Source organism: Acinonyx jubatus, chromosome X, assembly GCF_027475565.1.
Source record: "Acinonyx jubatus isolate Ajub_Pintada_27869175 chromosome X, VMU_Ajub_asm_v1.0, whole genome shotgun sequence".
NCBI lineage: Eukaryota > Metazoa > Chordata > Mammalia > Carnivora > Felidae > Acinonyx > Acinonyx jubatus.
Genome location: NC_069389.1, coordinates 43,189,306 through 43,209,835, shown reverse-complemented (window position 1 = coordinate 43,209,835; position 20,530 = coordinate 43,189,306). Strand labels below are relative to the sequence as shown.

The 20,530-nt window shown below is 38.2% G+C and overlaps 1 protein-coding gene across 2 annotated transcripts in view; it reads left to right on the top strand.

The window, feature by feature from the left end:
- SHROOM4 (shroom family member 4) overlaps positions 1-20,530 on the top strand; it is a 257,265-nt gene that overhangs the window by 108,861 nt on the left and 127,874 nt on the right. For both annotated transcript variants that reach the window (XM_053202326.1, XM_053202327.1), the window contains exon 2: positions 13,896-14,047. In XM_053202326.1, the coding sequence (XP_053058301.1) occupies positions 13,896-14,047 (152 nt within the window). The remainder of the gene's footprint in view (positions 1-13,895; positions 14,048-20,530) is intronic.

Below are 20,530 nucleotides of genomic sequence, written 5' to 3'. Positions count from 1 at the left end.
CGTGGTGTAAGAAAGTGGTCCAGTTTCATTCTTTTGCATGCTGCTGTCCAGTTTTCCCAAGACCATATGTTGAAGAGACTTTTTCCCGTTGTCTTTTCCATTCTTTCATGATTTGTTGAGGATTAATTGACCACATAGTTGTGGGTCTATGTGTCTGTTTTTGTGCCAGTACCATACAGTCTTTTTTTAAAGTATTTATTTTTTATTTGAGAGAGAAAGAGAGAGAGAACATGAGCAGGGTGGAGTGGCAGAGAGAGAAAAGGAGAGAGAGAAAGACAGAGAGAGGGAGAGGCAGGGAGGGAGAGAGAGAGAGAGAGAGAGAGAGAGAGAGAGAGAGAGAAGAGAATCTCAAGCAGTCTCCATGCTCAGCATGGTGCCTGACATGGGGCTCAATCCCACAACCCTGTGATCATGACCTGAGGTGAAATCAAGAGTCAGATGCTCAACTGACTGAGCCACCCAGGCGCCCCATGGGTAGTATAGACATCTTAACAATATTTGTTCTTCCAGTCCATGAGCATGAAATGTTTTTCCACTTCTTTGTGTCCTCTTCAATTTCTTTCATCAGTGTTTTATGGTTTTCAGAGTACAGGTCTTTCACCCCATTGGTTAGGTTTATTCCTAGGTATCTTATTATTTTTGGTGCAACTGTAAATGAGATTGTTTTGTTAATTTTTCTGCTGCTTCACTTTGGTGTTTAGAAATGCAAGAGATTTCTGTGAATTGATTTTTGTATCCTGTTACTTTACTGAATTAATTTATCAGTTCTAGCAGTTTTTTGGTGGAGTGGTTCAGGTTTTCTATATAGAATATCATGTCATCTTCAAATAATGAAAGTTTTACTTCTCCCTTAACGATTTGGATTCCTTTTATTTATTTTTGCTGTTTGATTGCTGTGGCTAGGACTTCCAGTACTATGTTGAATAAAGGTGGTGAGAGTGGACGTCCTTGCCTTGTTCCTGACCTTAGCAGAAAAGCTCTCAGTTTTTCTTCATTAAGGATAATATTAGCTATGGGTTTTTCATATATGACCTTCATTATGTTGAGTAATGTTCCCTCTAAACCTACTTTATTGAGGTTTTTTTTTTAATATCATGAATGGATGTTGTACTTCGTCCAATGCTTTTTCTGTGTCTATTGAAATTATCATGTATGGTTCTTATCCTTTCTCTTGTTGATTAGCTGTATAATGTTGATTGATTTGTGAATATTGAACCACACTTGCAACCTAGAAACAAATCCCACTTGATTGTGGTGAATGGTTTTTGTAATGTATTATTGAATTCAGTTTGCTAGTATTTTGTTGAGGTTTTTTACATCCATGTTCATCATGGATATTGGCCTGCATTTCTCTTTTATTTTATTATTTTATTTTATTATTTTTTTTAATATGAAATTTATTGTCAAATTGGTTTCCTACATTTCTCTTTTTTAATGGTGTCTTTATCTGGTTTTGGTATCAGGCTAATGCTGGCCTCATAGAATGAATTTGGAAGTTTTCCTTGCTTTTCTGTTTTTTGGAATAGTTTGAGAAGAATAGGTATTAACTCTTCTTTAAATATTTGGCAGAATTTGCCTGTGAAGCCATCTGGTCCTGGACTTTTGTTTGTTGGGAATTTTTTGATTACTGCTTCAATTTCTTGGTTGGTATCAGTCTGTTTAAATTTTCTATTTCTTTCTGTTTCAGTTTTGGTAGTTTATATGTTGCTATGAATTTATCCATTTCTTCTAGGTTGTCCAATTTGTCGGCATATCGTTTTTCATAATATTCTCTTATGATTGTTTGTTATTTCTGTGGTGTTTGTTTTTCTTTCTCCTCTCTCATTTGTTATTTATTTGAATCCTTTCTCTTTTTTCCTTTGTAAGTCTTGATATGGGTTTATCAATTTTATTAATATTTTCAGAGAACCAGCTCTTGGTTTAATTGAACTGTTCTATTGTTTTAGTTTCTGTATTATTTATTTCTGCTCTAATCTTTATTATTTCCTCCCTTCTTCTAGTTTTAGGTTTTGTTTGTTGTTCTTTTCCTAGATCCTTTAGGATCCTTTAAGTGTAAGGTTAGGTTGTTTGAGATTTATCTTGCTTCTTGAGATAGGCCTGTATTACTATAAACTTCCATTTTAGAACTGCTTTTGCTGCATCCCAGAGGTTTTGGACCATTGTGTTTTCATTTTAATTTGTTTCCATGTACTTTTCAATTTTTTCTTTGATTTTCCATTGACCCATTCATTGTTTAGTAGCATATTGCTTAAAACCTCCATGTATGTGTGGCCTTTCCAGATTTTTTCTAGTGGTTGACTTCTAGTTTTGACACTATTGTGTTGTTGTCAGAAAAGGTGCATGGTATGATTTCAACTTCTTTGTATTTGTTGTGGCTGGTTTTGCAGCTAGCATGTGATCTATTCTGGAGAAAGTTCCGTGTGCACTTGAAAAGAATACATATTCTGCTGTTTTAGGATGGAATGTTCAGAATATATCTGTTAAGTCTGTCTGTTCCCATGTGTCATTCAAAGCTATAGTTTTCTTGTAGATATTCTGTTTAGATGATCTGTTCATTTATGTACATCAGGTGTTAAAGTTCCCTGCTGTTATTATATCAATTAGTTCCTTTATGTTTGTTATTAACTGTTTTTATGTGTTTGGGTGCTTCTGCTTCTGTGTTATGTGCATAAGTATTTTCAATTGTTACATCTTCTTATTGTAATGTCCCCTTTATGATTATATAGTGTTCTTACTTGTCTCTTGTTACAGTCTTTGTTTTAAAAGACTGTATTGTCACATGTATTGTGACTCTGGCTTTCTTTTGACATCAATTTGCATAATAGATGTTTCTCCATCTCCTCATTTTCAATCTGCATGTCATTAGGTCTAAAATGAGTCCCTTGTAAGCAGCATACAGATGCCCCCCTTTTTTATCCATTCTGATACCCTATGTTTTTTTATTGTTCCATTGAGTCAATTTAAATTCAAAGTAATCATTGACAGATATGTATTTATTGCCATTTTATTACTTGTTTTGTAGTTGTTTCTGAACTTTTTCTCTGTCCTTTATTTCTCTCCTTCATGATCTGCTGATTTTCTTTAGTGATGTATCTAGATTTCTTTCTCTTTATTCTTTGCATGTTTAGTAGTGGTTTTTAATATATGATTACTATTAGGTTTGCATATAACCTCTTCTGCATATAGAAGTCTATATTAAGTCGATGGTCATTTAAGTTTGAACTCATTCTTTTCTCTTCTCATCCCCACATTTTAGATATATGTTACTATATTTTATATCCCTTTTTTGTGATGTCCTTGACTGTGTTCTTAATAGAAATATTCATTTTAAAAAATTTTTAAATGTTTATTCTTGAGAGAGACAGAATGTGGGTGGAGAAGAGGCAGAGAGATAGGAAGACACAGAATCCAAAGAAGGCTCCAGGCTCCAAGCTGTCAGTACAGAGCCCAACACGGGGCTTGAACTCATGAACTGTGAGATTGTGACCTTAGCCAAAGTCGGAGGCTTAACCGACTGAGCCACCCAGGTGCCCCAGAAATATTCAGTTTTTAATGCTTTTGTGTTTCTTACCCCTATAGTGTCACTTTTGGTCTCTCCTTTCCACCCAGAGTACCCTTTAATACTTCTTGTTGGGCCAGCTTAGTGGTCACAAACACTATTTTTTGTTTTCTGGGAAACTCTTTATCTCACCTTCTATTCTGAATGACAGCCTTGCTGGATAGTGTATTTTTGGCTGCAGATTTTTCCCTTTTAGTACTTTAAATATATCATGCCACTCCCTTCTGGCTTTCCAAGTTTCTATTGAAAAATCTCCTGTTAGCCTTATAAGATTTCTGTTGTAAGTTAGTGACTTCTTTTGTCTTGCTGCTTTTAAGATTTTTTTCTTTATCACTATATTTTGCCAATTTAATTACAGTATGTCTGGATGTTGGTCTGCTTTTGTTGACTTGGATGGGAGTTCTCTGTGCCTCCTTGATCTGGATGTCTGTTTCCTTCCCTAGATTACAGAGGTTTTCAACTAGTGTTTCTTCAAATAAATTTTCTGCCTCCTTTTCTCTCTCTTCTTCTTCTGGGATTCCTATAATACAAATGCTATTACCTTTGGTGGAGTCACTCAAGTCCCTGAGTCTACTTTTGTTTTGTGTAATTCTTTTTTCTCTCTTTTCAACTTGGTTGCTTTCCATTACTCTGGCTTCTAGGTCGCTAATTCATTCCTTGCTTCTTCCACCTTGCTATTCATTCCATCAAGCATGTTTCTAGTTTTGTTTATTGAGTCCTTTATGACTGCTATGTTATTCCTTATCTCTGTGTTAAGGGTCTCTCTCATGTCTTCCACTCTTTTCTAAAGTCCAGTGAGTATTCTTATGATCACTGCTTTAAAGTCTCTCTAAGGCATGTTACTTATATCTGTCTCACTCAGATATCTGGCCATTGTCTTGTCCTGTTCTTTCATTTGGGATAAATTTCTCTGTCTCCTCAGTTTGTCTGCCTCTCTATGTCTGTTTCTTTATGTTAAGAATGTCAGCTGTGCCTTCTGCCTTGAAAGGAGTGACTTCATGAAGAGGAGTTCTGGAATGCCGTGCACTGTAACATCCCCTGTTCACCAGTACTTGGCACTTCTGGAGAGTATCCTGTGTGTTGCTTACACGCTGGTGTTTTGTCTAAGTCACTTTTCCTTTCAGTGTAGTCATCTGCACTGACTCTCTGCCAGTTGTGGTGCTTGCTGTCGGTGGTGTTAGTGGGACCATGGCCGGCCAGCTATGTGGGAGGCATGCCCTCCTGGCAACTTGGGAGCATGGCAGCCTTGTTAGTAAAACTTGTGTTGGGCCACTATTCCTAAGCACTGTGGTGGCTGGGGGCAAAGGTGGGTGCAGCACATGTTGGTGACTGGGGGAGTGTGACTGGGCTTGGTGCAGGGGCTGGGCAGGGAATGCAGTGGTCACTGTGCTCCCAGTGACTTGGTGGGACATGTGCAGAGCTTTAAAAAATTTGCCCTGAAATAACTCACCAAACTCCACACCTGAAAAACAAATAATCCAGTGAAGAAATGGGCAGAAGACATGAATAGACACTTCTCTAAAGAAGGCATCCGGATGGCCAACAGGCACATGAAAAGATGCTCAATGTCACTCCTCATCAGGGAAATACAAATCAAATCCACACTCAGATATCACCTCACGCCAGTCAGAGTGGCTAAAATGAACAAATCAGGAGACTATAGATGCTGGAGAGGATGTGGAGAAACGGGAACCTTCTTGCACTGTTGGTGGGAATGCAAATTGGTGCAGCCGCTCTGTAAAACAGTGTGGAGGTTCCTCAAAAGATTAAAAATAGATGTACCCTATGACCCAGCAATAGCACTGCTAGGAATTTACCCAAGGGATACAGAAGTGCTGATGCATAGGGGCACTTGTACCCCAATGTTTATAGCAGCACTCTCAACAACAGCCAAATTATGGAAAGAGCCTAAATATCCATCAATTGACAAATGGATAAAGAAGTTGTGGTTTATATATACAATGGAATACTACTTGGCAATGGGAAAGAATGAAATATGGCCTTTTGTAGCAATGTGGATGGAACTGGAGAGTGTTATGCTAAGTGAAATAAGTCATACAGAGCAAGACAGATACCATATGTTTTCACTCTTATGTGGATCCTGAGAAACTTAACAGAAGACCATGGGTGAGGGGAAGGGGAAAAAAAGTTACAGAGAGGAAAGGAGTCAAACCATAAGAGACTCTTAAAAACTGAGAATAAACTGAGGGTTGATGGGGGGTTGGAGGGAGGGGAGGGTGGGTGATGGGTATTGAGGAGGGCACCTTTTGGGATGAGCACTGGGTGTTGTATGGAAACCAATTTGACAATAAATTTCATATTAAAAAAAAATTTGCCCTGAGCCGAGGCTACAAGTGTCTGTGCAGACTTGTCTCCTGCGGGTGGCTCTGTGTTTATGCTGGAGGATGGGAGAGGGAAATCGAGCCTACCAATTCATGCATTCTCAAAGAAGTCCCACAACACTCTCCAAAATCAATATGAATAGGTCTGCCTCCCATTTGCCAGCAGCATTTTGTAAACTGCTGTTTTTATGTTGCCTGTCTGCATAGACTGCTGTCTCTTTAAGTCAGCAACTTAGCAATCACTAGCTCTCCCAGCTAGCCCAGTACTGAGGCAGCTGAATATTAAAGCTCCAGGCTCCAAGTTCCACTGGTTTTACAAACTCACAGAATTAATCCCCTCTGGTTTTTAAAGCCAAACTTTATGGGGATTAGTCTTCCGTGTGTGAGCTCCCTGGTACAAGTTCCTGTTTCTCTTCTCCTTGCATACGGCTCCCTTTCTCCTGCAGGCAACCCCCATCTGCCTTTTCTTTTTTAAAAAAATTAACGTTTATTTATTATTTTTGAGACACAGAGACAGAGCATGAGCAGGGAAAGGGCAGAGAGAGAAGGAGACACAGAATCCAAAGAAGGCTCAAGGCTCTGAGCTGTCAGCACAGAGCCCAACGTGAGGCCTGAACCTATGAACCACAAGATCATGAACTGAGCCTAAGTCTGCCACTTAACCAACTGAGCCACCCAGGCACCTCCTGCCTCTGCCTTTCTGACCTTCCTAACCTTTTAGATGCTGCTTCTTCTCTATATTTGTTTGTGAAGTCTGTTCTGCCAGTCTTCAGATCACTCTCCTGTTTACTGACTTGGATGTAGATGATAACTAGTTGTAAATGTGGGATGGGGTTAGCTCAGGGTCCTCCTGCACCATCATCTTCCCAAGCTCTTGGAGGTGTGTGTTTTGATGGACATTAGGGTTGTTCCTACTTTTTTTGTCTATTATGAATAAAGCTATTATGTCCAATCACATCTTTTTGTGGACACCTGCATTTCCTTCTCTTGGATATACCTAAGTGTGGGATTTCTGGGTCCAACAGAGGGTGTACAGAATTTCTACACTGAATGTACAATTTTATACTCCCACCAGCAGTGTGGAGTTCAAATGCTATATGTTCCTGCCAATACATGGTATTTCCAGTCTTTTTAAGTATTCTAATGGATACTTTAAATTGCATTTCTCTGATGAATAATGATATTGAGTACCTTTTCATGTGTCTATTGGGTATTTGGCTATCGTTAGTGAAGTGCCTGTTCAAGTCTTCTGCCAATTGTTAATTGGCTGTGTTTTTCTTCTTGATTTGTAGGAGTTCTTTTCATATTCTGGATACAAGTCCTTTGTCATGTATATGTAGTATGAATATTTTTTCCTAGTCTGTGACTTGCCTTTTTACTTCTTTAGTGACATTTTTGATGAATATATATGTATGTATGTATGTATGTATGTATAACATATATATAATAATATATTATATATATATATATATATATATTATATATATATATTATTCTGATGAACTCCAATATAGCACTCATTCTTTTATGGTTATTGCTTTTGCATCCTGTCCAAGAAATCTTTGCCCACCTCAAGGTCACAAAGATATTCTCCTATGTTTAGCTCTAAAAGCTTTTTGGTTTTAGCCCTCTCATTTAAGTCTATGATTTGGCCAAATTTTTAGTAAAAATTTACACCAGCAAAAATGTTTTAAGTTTGTGTCTCCAGTACACATAATTTTATTTATGAATTATATAATTTACTACCACCGATATTAAATATTAATAATGCTTGATTTTTAAATTATATTTGACTATTTTGGAGAGAGAGAGAGACAGAGCATGAGCAGGGGAAGTGCAGAGAGAGAGAGGGAAACACAGAATCCAAAGCAGGCTGCAAGCTCTGAGCTGTTATCACAGAGCCTGACGCAGGGCTCAAACCCACAGACTGCAAGACCATGACCTGAGCTGAAGTCGGACGCCCAACTGACTGAGCCACCCAGGTGCCCCTAAATTATTTTAGATAAAGGTAAACATAAACAGAAGTTCAAATATCTCCCCTTCCAGTAGATTATCTTGTGCATAACCTGGGATATATACACCCCACTCTGGAGATCATTGTTCTGAACCACCAAAGGCTGATTTTTTTGACGAACACTGAGAATATTATTAATGTCGGCAAAAGACTTCAGTGTAAATAAGTAGCTAGAGTTGACAAAGTGTCACCAGGACCTCAATGAGCATATTTGCTGATAATGTAAGAAGCCCTGAGCTGACTTTTGCACAGTGATGTTTGTTTCCCCTTACTTGATTTATGGAGATAGCAGGATGATCTGAATTGGTAGGAGTAAAGACCAATTTGCTTTTGATTGCTGATGTAGGATGCAGTGCTTTTGACTCTACTCCTTTCTTTATCACCAAATTCCTAGAACTGAGCTTGGTTCTGGACTAAGTTTTTGGCAAAGATACTTAGAATTCAACTTGGGCTAATCCCTAGGGAAATTTAATGATTCAGAGCTTAGGGGACCTTTGTTGTAAGGATTAGTTAACTAGATGGTGATTAAGCAGCTAGGGAGGAAGGCACTGTCTGTAAGGATAGGTCATGCTGTGTGGCATAGCATAGTTCCATTGGTCCAAGATCAGGGGAGACCATGGGCCTTATCTATAGAACTTTACACTCTTGGAGCAGCTCTATGTAGGATTTGGGCATCTGCTTCTGAGATAGTAGAGGGGAAAAAAATCTCCTCACTTGGTGTCCACCTCCTCAATCTATCTGCATAAAGGGATTACCACATAGAACCAGGCCCACTTATATCTTTTTAATTGGTGGTTGTTTTTGAATTCTTGTTTAAGAGACAGGTTATGTTTTCTGTTTTGCCTTTGGGTAAAGTAGGGAAGATGAGGAAAAGCAGAGTTTCTTGTTTTTCCAGTCTAAACTACTTTGGAAATTTGAGAGGGATTTTGAAGGAAGAGAGTTGCTAAGAAAAAGAAGTTACGGCAGCCAGTATGTCCAAAGCCTGGCATCAGAGTGTTGAAAGCTATGGCAAAGAGATGGCAGATGTTTCAAGGCCTCTGTCTTCCCTGTCCAGGGCACTCTGATGAATTTTTCCTAGCATTATCAAATTCTAAGGGATACCAATATGGGAGAGAGGGCAGATCAGAAACAGATATAGCTCAAGATTTCAAACTAAGTTTCAAAATAAGCATGGACTGTATCAATTATTTTATAATCCTACTTCCTAATATAACTACTTCCTAATAAACTTCTTTTTTTAACGTTTGTTTATTTTTGAGAGAGAGAGAGACAGAGAGAGACAGAGCATGAACATGGAAGGGGCAGTGAGGGAGGGAAACACAGAATCCGAAGCAGGCTCCAGGCTCTGAGCTGTCAGCACAGAGCCCAACCTGGGGTTGGAACTCACAAACCTGAGCCAAAGTTGGACACTCAACCGACTGAGCCACCCAGGTACCCCAAAACTTCTTAAATCCACCTTTTATACCCTCTCTACATTTTCTCTCAGTTGATTCCCAAAAAAAGACTGAATTACTGAATTGGTGTCTAAAGTGTCACTAAAAACTTGAAAATCTTTTGAAAGGTGTTAATAAGACATTCAGAGGAGATTCTTTTTTTTAAGCAATATGACCACTATTTAAGGTGGACCTTTTCTGTCTATTTGCAAAAAAATAAATCAATGTAAAAAATTGACTATATTAAACTATGTTTAACTATGTTGTTTGCCTTCTTAGACTATAGACAAGCTGGTGGAAGTAGGAATGTGGGCTGGTAATTTGTCCAGAAACTCCTAGAACTGGCCAGGAAAGTTTTAGTCAATACCTATTTTTTTTTACAATAAATTTTGTGTAGCAAACTGAGGTATTCACAGTCATGCCATTGATTTTTAATGCTGCTCTTACACTATTATAATAAGCATTCAATACATGTTGGTTATTGTTGCAGATGTGTCTCCTGATGACTGCCTTTGAAAAGATAAACCTTATTTAACTTTTCTTTCCTTCACTCTCTTTTATCTCCTAAATCTATTCAAAAGCCCCAAGCAAGTACCTGCTAGCATCTGACTAAATAAAAGCTACTACTAAAAAGCCAGTAAGTGTTTCTAAGTCCATTTTTCTTTGCCTTGACTCTCAAGGGGCCAGCTTGTCACTTTGTTGACAGGTATCAGAGCACTTCATGCTTCATTGGAGATGCATCAAAAATTTCCAAGTTTCCAGCTCATTAGCACAAAATTGGGCTTCATTCAGGAATCTCTTTCTCTCAGTGTCCCAACTATGCTTTTCAAAGTGTTCCAACCTTGATGGCCCACTCCAAAACAATGGATAAAGACCACAGGGAAATGAGAGATGGATGTTAGTCAGTCTTGAAGGAGTGAAACATGGGTGAAGGCAAAGTACAGTGGGGCAAAAAGCTGGGATTATCTGTGGCAGCAGAAGGATAATGCATGATTTTGTTAACTGTTCACAGGTCACTGGATGTCAGAGCTCCAAGGGCCCTCAGAGATCATCTAGTCAGATCCCCATGTTTTATCAGTAAGGGTAAAAGAAGCCACAAGAGGGGAAAGGGACTTGTCCAAGGTCAGTCAGCTCTTCCCATTTTCCAGACATGAGCTGGCTTTTGGTTATATGACCTTTATGCAATCCATTTTCAATTACTCAGGCCACTCACTGCTAGCCCAGAAATCGCTTAGAAAATCCAAAATGACACCTAAGTTAACCATCATTTACATTGGTCTTTGTGATGTGTGTTTATACTGACATTCCAGTGTGTCTGGGTCCAATCTGAGAATTCCCAACACTTGAAATGAAACAAGAAAGCCACCCTAAAAGTCTGATTCAGGAAGGGCTAGGATGTTTGTTAGCCTTACTGAATAAGCAGTATCAAATAATGGTACACAGCCCCTCAAGCAGGGCATGTTATCCTCAGCAAGTTTGTTGATTCACAGTTTCCCTGGGCCTCAGCCAGACTTATGAATGGGGTGGTGGAAAGGGAAAACAAAACATTTTATAAAAGAATATATGCATCTTCTCTCCCTGCCTCCCCCCTTCCTCCTTCCTTCCTTTCCTTCCTTCCTTCCTTCCTTCCTTCCTTCCTTCCTTCCTTCCTTCCTTCCTTCTTTCCTTCCTTCCTTCCTTCCCTTTTCATTTTTTTTTCCTTGATAGAAAAAGAAGCAGCTGTTTTATCTTCTATGTAAGCAAATATGCGGTTGAGCCATTGACCTGGAGAACTGGCTATCAGGAAGCAAAACAATAAATGGAAGACATGCTGTAACGAAGAGGTGGAGTGGAAGAAAGACTAGTAAACAATAATTTTTAAAAGCATCAAAAAGTCAGGAGAAGTAAAAAGGAATCAGTTGCATAAATCAGTAAGTGCCCAGGGTCTGGGAAAGGATTGGTTTGGAGTATAGTCCAAGGGACCTTCAATCAATTTCATCTCCTGATCCAGACTCATCTGGACTCTAGGATTGTGCCAGCTACCCATAATTTACTGGTTTGTTGTCTGCAGATTCTTGCACTTGTGCTAAATTGGTATTATTACACCCAACACATCTGTCCTGAGGAGGAGGCTGCTAGTGACTGAGAAAGGGCAGTAAACAGAAAAGCGGCATGCGTAGTTGACCTGAGGCTTACAGTCCAAGAAAGAGTCCCTGCAAGGACTCGGTGGCATCCCCAGTGGCAGAAGGGAATGCAAAATGCTTAAGCTTTTCCTGCAGCAATAATTAAGATTTTAGTTTAAAAGGTCCCCCCTCCTTTCATTTTCTGGCCTAGAATAAACAGAGATCTTGTTGATGTAACAAAGTGCTTAATTAACTTGAGGTGGTACTTAATATCAATACTTAATGAAGGGAAGACTTGCTATTGGTAACAGTAATATAGATAATTGAGTTGCATAAATAAAAAATGGGTAGAGTGAATGCAGACTAATGTACATCAACAGGAAAAATCTATTAGTATTCATTAGTTAGGCTCCTGTTTATGGCGCTTTGTTAGCCTAAGGAAGCCCTTTTAGATGGCTGATCCTTTTTGAAAGTCCTGCCTGATGCTGAGGGCCTTCTTCAGATGTCAAAGGAATGAGTCATTCAAATGGAACTTCTGAAATTCAAGTACAGCACTTTGCTTTCTTTTTTTTTTTTTTTTGGCAGCAGGCAGCACTGACTGTGAAGTAATAATGATAATGACAATGGAAATAAGAATGTGATCCTAATTAATTTGCTGAAAGTTGTTCCCCATTTACCAATATTGGCTTGTTTTATCTTGAGTGGTGGCCCAAGTACTGGAACAAAAGTATATATATATTCAATGTCACTTGGCTAACCTATGATTTGTCAGACAAAGGTTAATTAAAAAAAAAAAACACAAATGTTGGGTTAGCAGCAATAAATTTAATAAGTCTGTGATTTAACTTAGAATTTCAATTGATTTGATGGAGTTTTAAAATCCTGAATTAACATTTTTCTCTGTATTCAGGAGGTCTCAACTGCCAAATTGTACATGAGCTGGCCAACCTAAACCTCAACAATATTCTGACTTTCATGGTGGGGGATAGATTGGAGGGGTGCTATAAAAGACTGAGAAAAAGATTAGAAGAAGAGTAGAAATGTAAAAACACCTGCAGAAAGGACCAACCTTTAGTTGCCCCACTTAGAATCTGCCTTTCCCTAAACACTGTATGGCTTAATCATCCTCGCCTCACTTGTCCTGAGGAGAAAAACAAACAAGCAAACATCTCTTCCTGATTTTATCAGTGGAGTGGACTTTTTTTTTTTTTTTTTTACTTAACCATCTCTGTGGACATATGAACTTCAGACAGTAACCTAACCTTGAGCCCGGGTGCCATGTGTGCTTTGTTCATTTCAGTATGTCTAGCACTTAGCATGCTGATCTGTGCATGCTAGAAATTTACTAAAAACTTGAGGAATGATTAATGGATGGATGAGATGACTTCTGCCACCATGGATGGAACTGGTGTTCTAATTGGTAGACTTCACCTTGGTGGTAGAAGGAATATAAAAGTAGCCATAATCAAGCCCTCCCCCCCCCCCCACCGCAGCAGGGACATTCTGCTTTGCTTTTCTTTTGCCTACCCTACCTGCTATTATTTATCCCTTTGCTTTCAATGCCCTCCAGCCTGAATACCTCTCTGCCAAGATTACCCTGGTCAATGGAAATTCTGTAGGCTGTGGTGAAACAGTGAACACCCATGTTTCCAGATTTTGGTGAATTCCCACTATGTTCCAGGACCCTAGAAGCACTGTTCTAGCACTTGTTGGAGACATAGGTAAATGATCAGGTACTTTGTTTGTACATACTTTTTTTGAATTTGCAATGCCACTCACAGCATACTGAGCTGGAAGCTCAAGGTCTTCAGAGTCAACTCCCTTGCTATGATCATCAGAGTTCACAATGATTGAGGACTTAACTGCTCTCAGATATTTCATGTGTTGACAACCCTGTGAGGTAGGTACTCTTGTTATTTATACTTCACATATCAGGTAATTGAGACACAAAGAGGTCAGGTAACTTTCTCCGGGTCACACAGCTAGGAAATACTAGAACCAAAATTCAAACTCAAATTTATCAGACTTCAAAGGCTGACCAAAGATAGGAAAGGACTTGCCAAAGGTCATTTTGCTGCAGCCTAGCTCTTCTGTCTGTAATTTATGGGCATGTTTTGCTATGCCATGCTGCTCCTTCAGCTCACACTGTCCCATTCCTTCCAAACATTATCTCATTTAGAAGCACTTTTCTTCCCAGATGAACCGTGGATTCCTCCAGAGCAGAAATTGCATTATTTCTGTGTTGTCTCCTTCCTGAAGGGTTTGCCCAAGCTTTGCCTTCAGTAAGTAATGACCTGTGATGAGCTTCTTAGCTGTTTCTTGGAGCTTCCTGGAGCCATCCCCCAGTACTACTTGAGGCTCAGAGGTTGGGAGGAACCAGGATGTCGAATTTTGGGTAAGGGGTCATCTCACCACCTGCTTTCTGTTTTGTTCTCTACAACACAGATTGAAGATGGGGGCAAGGCAGCCTTGTCCCAGAAGATGAAAACCGGTGATGAACTGGTGAATATCAATGGCACTCCACTGTATGGATCCCGCCAAGAGGCCCTCATCCTCATCAAAGGCTCCTTCCGGATCCTCAAGCTGATAGTCAGGAGGTAAGGCACAGGGAGATTTTCTGTAAGGAACAGGGACTGCTGAGACCACTTGGTTGGTACTAAAGCCTCAATACAGTTATGTCTCCTATCAGTATCATCAGAGAAAGAGGTGTTTCTCATAAACCAAATTTTTCAGACAGCTGAAGCAGAGTGGCATAGGAGAAAGGGTCTTTGGTTCAACTCATGACACTGCCACATATTACCCATGTTACCTTAGTTCACATCGATGACACTACCCGTGTCATCTTGGTTAAACTTATTTCACATCTGCAAGACTTGGTCTCCCTATTTGCTACTGAGAGAACTAAATGACTCCATACACACCAAGAGCCTATCTAACCTGATGTTCTTCTGTACCCTTCATAACAGGCTGCCACTGCTCAATCACATAGATTTATTTCTTTTTCAAGTTTTTATTTAAATCAATGACACCTATTTAAAGAGACCCTACTACCAGCCATGATAGGCATTCTGGAAGCTGTGGCAGCCTCTAAGATATAAACGCTGCCCTTAAGGAATATATAGCCTGATAGGGGAGAAAAGACACACGTGTAACAAATTAATTAGCGATACATTTTTGAAAAAAAGCAATAAAGGAGATTTCACAGGGTGAAGGGTGATTGTCAAATGGATGGTTCAGACAGAACTTGCTACTATAATTCAAGAGAAAGTACTTCAGAAGAGATTGATAGGGTAAAAGTTCAGAGAGGAGGTGGAATTTGATCTAAAGGTTAGGTAGAATTAGACAAATAAGACACCAGGAGGAGAAAGGCACTCAAGAGAAGTAGAGTGGCATAAGCAGAAGGAAGGTAAAGACATATTTGAGCATAGTTATGCTGTTGCTACTACATATCTGGTTGTTGGTAAATTTTCCATATGGCTTCTCTTTCATTTTGCTGCTGTATCTTTGCTCTGTACTACTGGAGCTCATACTTCTCCCTTCTATTAGTTTCCTGCATCCTGTATACATGCCTGAGTTTCTCCATCTTAATTATTTTTATTAAAAATATTTTAAGCCATCTTCCCATCATCATACTTCCCCTTCTGGCTACTGCCCCATCTTTCTCCTTTTGTTAATACTTAGTCTCTTAAAAGAAGAGTGTGTACTCACCACCTTCATCTACAGTTTGGTTTTCCACCCACCGCAGTCCGAATTGTGCCTCTAGAACCCCACTGAAATTACTCTGTCAAAAGCTACATATTACTTCCTAATTGTCAAAGTCAATGGATTATTTTCAGTCTTTATCATGTGTGACTGGCACATGACATTTGACATTGTTGCTCTGGATTATGTCCTCCTTGGTGAAATTCACCTTTCTTGCTTGCACGACACATTTTCTTGTTCTTTTCCTACCTCTCAGCTCATTTTTTAAATATTTATTTTTATTTCAAGTTTTTATTTAAATTCCAATTAGTTAACATATATGGTAAAATTGGTTTAGGCGTAGAACTTGGTGATTCATCACTTACATACAACACCCAGCACTCATCACAAGTGCCCTCCTAAATACCCATCACCCATTTAGCCCATCCCCTGCCCACCTCCCTACATCAACTCTCAGTTTGTTCTTTGCAGTTAAGAGTCTCTCATGGTTTGCTTTTTTTTTTTTTTAGAATTTCTTTCAAGAGTAATCAGATTTTTTTAACTTAAATTCAAGTTAGTTAACATACAATATAATCTTGGCTTCTTGACTAGAACCCGGTGATTCATCTCTTACATATGACTCCCAGTGCTCATCCCAAAAAGTTCCCTCCTTAATGGCCATCACCCATTTAACCCATCCCCCCACCCCATCTCCAGCAATCCTCAGTTTGTTCTCTGTATTTAAGAGTCTCTTATGGCTTGTCATCTTCTCTGTTTGACTGATGAATGGATAAAGATGTGGTACAAGGGATACAGGAGTACTGATGCATAGGGGCACTTGTACCCCAATGTTTATAGCAGCACTCTCAACAATAGCCAAATTATGGAAAGAGCCTAAATGTCCATCAACTGATGAATGGATAAAAAAATTGTGGTTTATATACACAATGGAGTACTACATGGCAATGAGAAAGAACGAAATATGGCCCTTTGTAGCAACGTGGATGGAACTGGAGAGTGTGATGCTAAGTTAAATAAGCCATACAGAGAAAGACAGATACCATATGTTTTCACTCTTATGTGGATCCTGAGAAACTTAACAGAAATCCATGGGGGAGGGGAAGAAAAAAAAAAAAAGAGGTTAGAGTGGGAGAGAGCCAAAGCATAAGAGACTCTTAAAAACTGAGAACAAACTGAGGGTTGATGGGGGGTGGGAGGGAGGGGAGGGTGGGTGATGGGTATTGAGGAGGGCACCTTTTGGGATGAGCACTGGGTGTTGTATAGAAACCAATTTGACAATAAATTTCATACATTGAAAAAATAAATAAATAAAATAAATACATGAATCACTTGTTTAAAAAAAAAGATGTGGTATATATATATATGTATATATATATATATAATGAAATACTATTTGACAATGAAAAATAATGAAATCTTGCCATTTGCAACAACTTGGATGGAACTCGAGTGTATTATGCTAAGCGAAATAAGTCAGCCATAGAAAGACAGATATCATATGATTTCACTCACATGTAGAATTTGATAAACTCAACAGATGAACATAGCGGGAAAATCATTTGTTTTTTAACACCAGGCTCCTCTACTACCTGATCTTCCTCTGATCATCCATTAAATGTTGGTGTTTTCTCTAGTTCCACTCTTTCTAACTTCATTAATATACCATGGAAAACCTCACTCAGTTATAGAGCTTCAATATTTATATGTATCTGTGACTATATCTCTTGAGCCCCAGACCCATATAGTCAACTGCCTACCAGACATCTATACTTAAATGTCTCAAAAGCATTTCAAGCACAATATGCTCAAAACCTAACATATAATCTTCTCCTCCCAAGCCCCTTATCTCTGTGCCTGGGATCAACTATGCCCTCAACCAAACCAGAAACACAGAAGCCATCTGTAATTCTTCCACTGTTCTCATGCTCTACATCCAAGTGATTTGTCTTGAGGGAATACATAAGGGAGAAAGGGTTTTAAGTTAGTAAGGGTGAGATTACATAGGATCCCATTGATTTATTGGATAACTTGCTGGTACCTAAGATTAAGCTATCCCTGCTCACATACCTGGATAGGAAGGGACATGTTAATAAATGCCTTACACAACGGACACATTGTTACTGATTCAGTCTTGAATTGGTCAGGATTTACGTTTTAGATAAGGCTTCTTGGAGAGGTCGCTTGGTAGTTTTTCCTTTAGAGTCAGATCCATGTATGGCACTGCCTAGTTCCATCACGTGGGAAATAATAGTTCCTATATAATGGCACTGTTGTGATGATTATATAAGGCAATTTATATAAAATGTCTTTCATGTAGTGAATTCTCAAGGAATCTCATTCCCATTCCTTTCCCTGGGGTATAAAAGAAGCATAATTGGAGTAACTAAGCATTATTAAATAAGGAGAACATCAGAACTCTAGTGTGCTTTGCAGCCTAACCTTCAAAGCACAAAATTCACAGGGAAATCATTAGGGGTGACAAAGATATGAACATGAAATAGAGGTCCCTGTGAGATACTGGTTATACACAGATACCAGCACTTGGAGGGAGTGTAGATACCATCCATGGTGGCTTCTGAGTCAGTCCTAAAAATGAGAGTATCTGGGTGTGTCACCTACTCAATCTCTCCTGGTGAGCTCCATGTTCTCTTTGTTCCTGCTGTAGCAACATCTCAGGAATGATTGTAATCCTGGCTTTGGAGATAGTAGGGCCCTTTGGTTTTCATGGTGTGGCAGGTCCTATGGCTCCCAGAACCTACTCTGTCTACCCTTTCAGCCTCCCATCTCAGCCGCCTATTGGAGGAGGGGCTCAATGACATAATTTATTAGGTGATGCTGCCCTCTTGTGGAAAACTGAACCTTCATGTATGGATTACCCCAGGAATGGTATAGGGCATTTATTTATTCCCCCTTTCTTAGTCCAAATGATTTCTTGCATTTATGAAGAAACTCTTAGCACATAAAAGAAATGTTATCTCCTTGAGATTTAATATTTAGCCTAGTGTTTTATACTAAAGTAGAAAAACTTTGGTTTGAGTAAGCAATCAACTGGCAAAGATTCAACACTCAGCTTTAGGTCTGTACTTGAGCCCTTTGGGATGAATATAATGAGAAAGAAGAACTTTAGAAAATGGCCTATTTTACCTCCTTCTAATCAGTCCATTTTCCAAATAAGGCCAAATAAATTTTCCAAATAAATGACCATGTCATTTATCTATTTGGAAACAAAACAAAACAGGAACAATAACCATATAATCATGTTGGTCCCAAGAGATTTATTTTGCATTTATATTTATATCCTTATATTTAAGTATTTTATATTCATGAGACATATTTTTACATCCAAATATTTAAATAAATAACTATTGGCAATACAAGAAGAAAACTTACAGAAATGTCTTTATGGAAGACTTCCCACAATTTAGCTATGACATATAAAGTAAGTAAAAATAAGTACTTAGAATATATGAAAAACATAATTCATCAGATTTAATTAATACCAAAAATTATATTTGATGGACAGTGAATATACCCTCTTTTCAAATATCCAGAGAACATTTTTTAAATGATCATATGGTATGGGGCGCCTGGGTGGCTCAGTCGGTTAAGCGGCCGACTTCAGCTCAGGTCATGATCTCGCGGTCCGTGAGTTCAAGCCCCACATCGGGCTCTGTGCTGACAGCTCAGAGCCTGGAGCCTGTTTCGGATTCTGTGTCTCCCTCTCTCTCTGACCCTCCCCTGTTCATGCTCTGTCTCTCTCTGTCTCAAAAATAAATGTTAAAAAAAATTTTTTTAAAATAAATGATCATATGGTATACAACAAAGAAAATCTTTGCATACTGTTACAAGTAGAAATCATACTTGCCCTGTTCTCTGATGATAATGTAAAACTTCTACAAATTTAGAAACAAAGCTAAACAAAAGTCTTCCATTGCTATAATATTTCAGAACACATTTATATGCAAGTATTAGACAAAAGAAACACTAGCTTCTAGTGACTAATAAAAAATAACAAAAATGAGATCAGGACTTATAAAAACTTTGAGAGCAATATTCAGAAGTAAATTCATAACCTTAAATATTTCATTATTAAAAATGAAGAATGAAATTACATGATTAAGAATCCAATATAATATTAAGCCAAGGGCTATGTTGTTTTTATGGGGAGATGAATTAAGTAGATAAGCCTCCAGCAAATTTAATTAAGAAAACAAAGATAAATTATAAATAAAATTTAAATGATAAATGGAATATAACAACAAATACAAAGAAGTTTTCTTAAATTATAGGAAACTACTGTAATTTTACCTCAATAAATTTGAAAATCTCACCGTTTGAAATATAAAATGTTAAACACCAAGCATTAGTAAGAAATTCAAAACTTAAATGGGCCTGCAACTGTAGAAACCTTGAAAACAATTATCAAAGAGAAACTACCAACAATACTTTAGGGCCACATGTTTTTTTTCTTCACATTTTCTAGGAATAGCCAATTCTATAACAGTATTATAGAATTGTTATAGAACACTGTTATAGAAATGAAAATCTTACAGTTATTCACATTGATTTTGAAACTAGCATCATTCTAATACCAATATCTGATGGACGGTTCCAAAAAGAATATTCTCTTCAGTTTGTAAGCTTAGATACAAAACCTATAAATGAATTTTATCAAATATATTTCAATAAAACTGCACAATAACAATTCATAGTAAATGTTAAAAGGTAATTTTTTTAAAAGGTAAAAATCTTAACTCATAATGATATAAAAATGAACATATGTTAAAGATTTTATTGAGGAAATTGTAAGGTGTTACAACGAGCTCAAAGGATAAGTCAAAAAAGCACAAATTTAATTTAAAACAACAATAGACCAGAATAACCAATTAGGAGCTATAAGGAGAAATATATTCCATTCATGATAGCAACCAAACACAAAAAATTCTTAGGAATGGCCTTAAGAATAAATATGTATGACAGAAAGAGGATGTATATGGTAAAAATTATAGAACTATACAGAATGAGAAAATGTGTATAAGTAATTTGTGATCATGTGGGTAAAGTCTCAGGGCATTGTATTAAATGATAAAATATCCATTCATCAGTTGATGGACATTTAGGATCTTTCCATAATTTGGCTATTGTTGAGAGTGCTGCTATAAACATTGGGGTACAAGTGACCCTATGCATCAGTACTCCTGTATCCCTTGGGTAAATTCCTAGCAGTGCTATTGCTGGGTCATAGGGTAGGTCTATTTTTAATTTTCTGAGGAACCTCCACACTGCTTTCCAGAGCGGCTGCACCAATTTGCATTCCCACCAACAGTGCAAGAGGGTTCCCGTTTCTCCACATCCTCTCCAGCATCTATAGTCTCCTG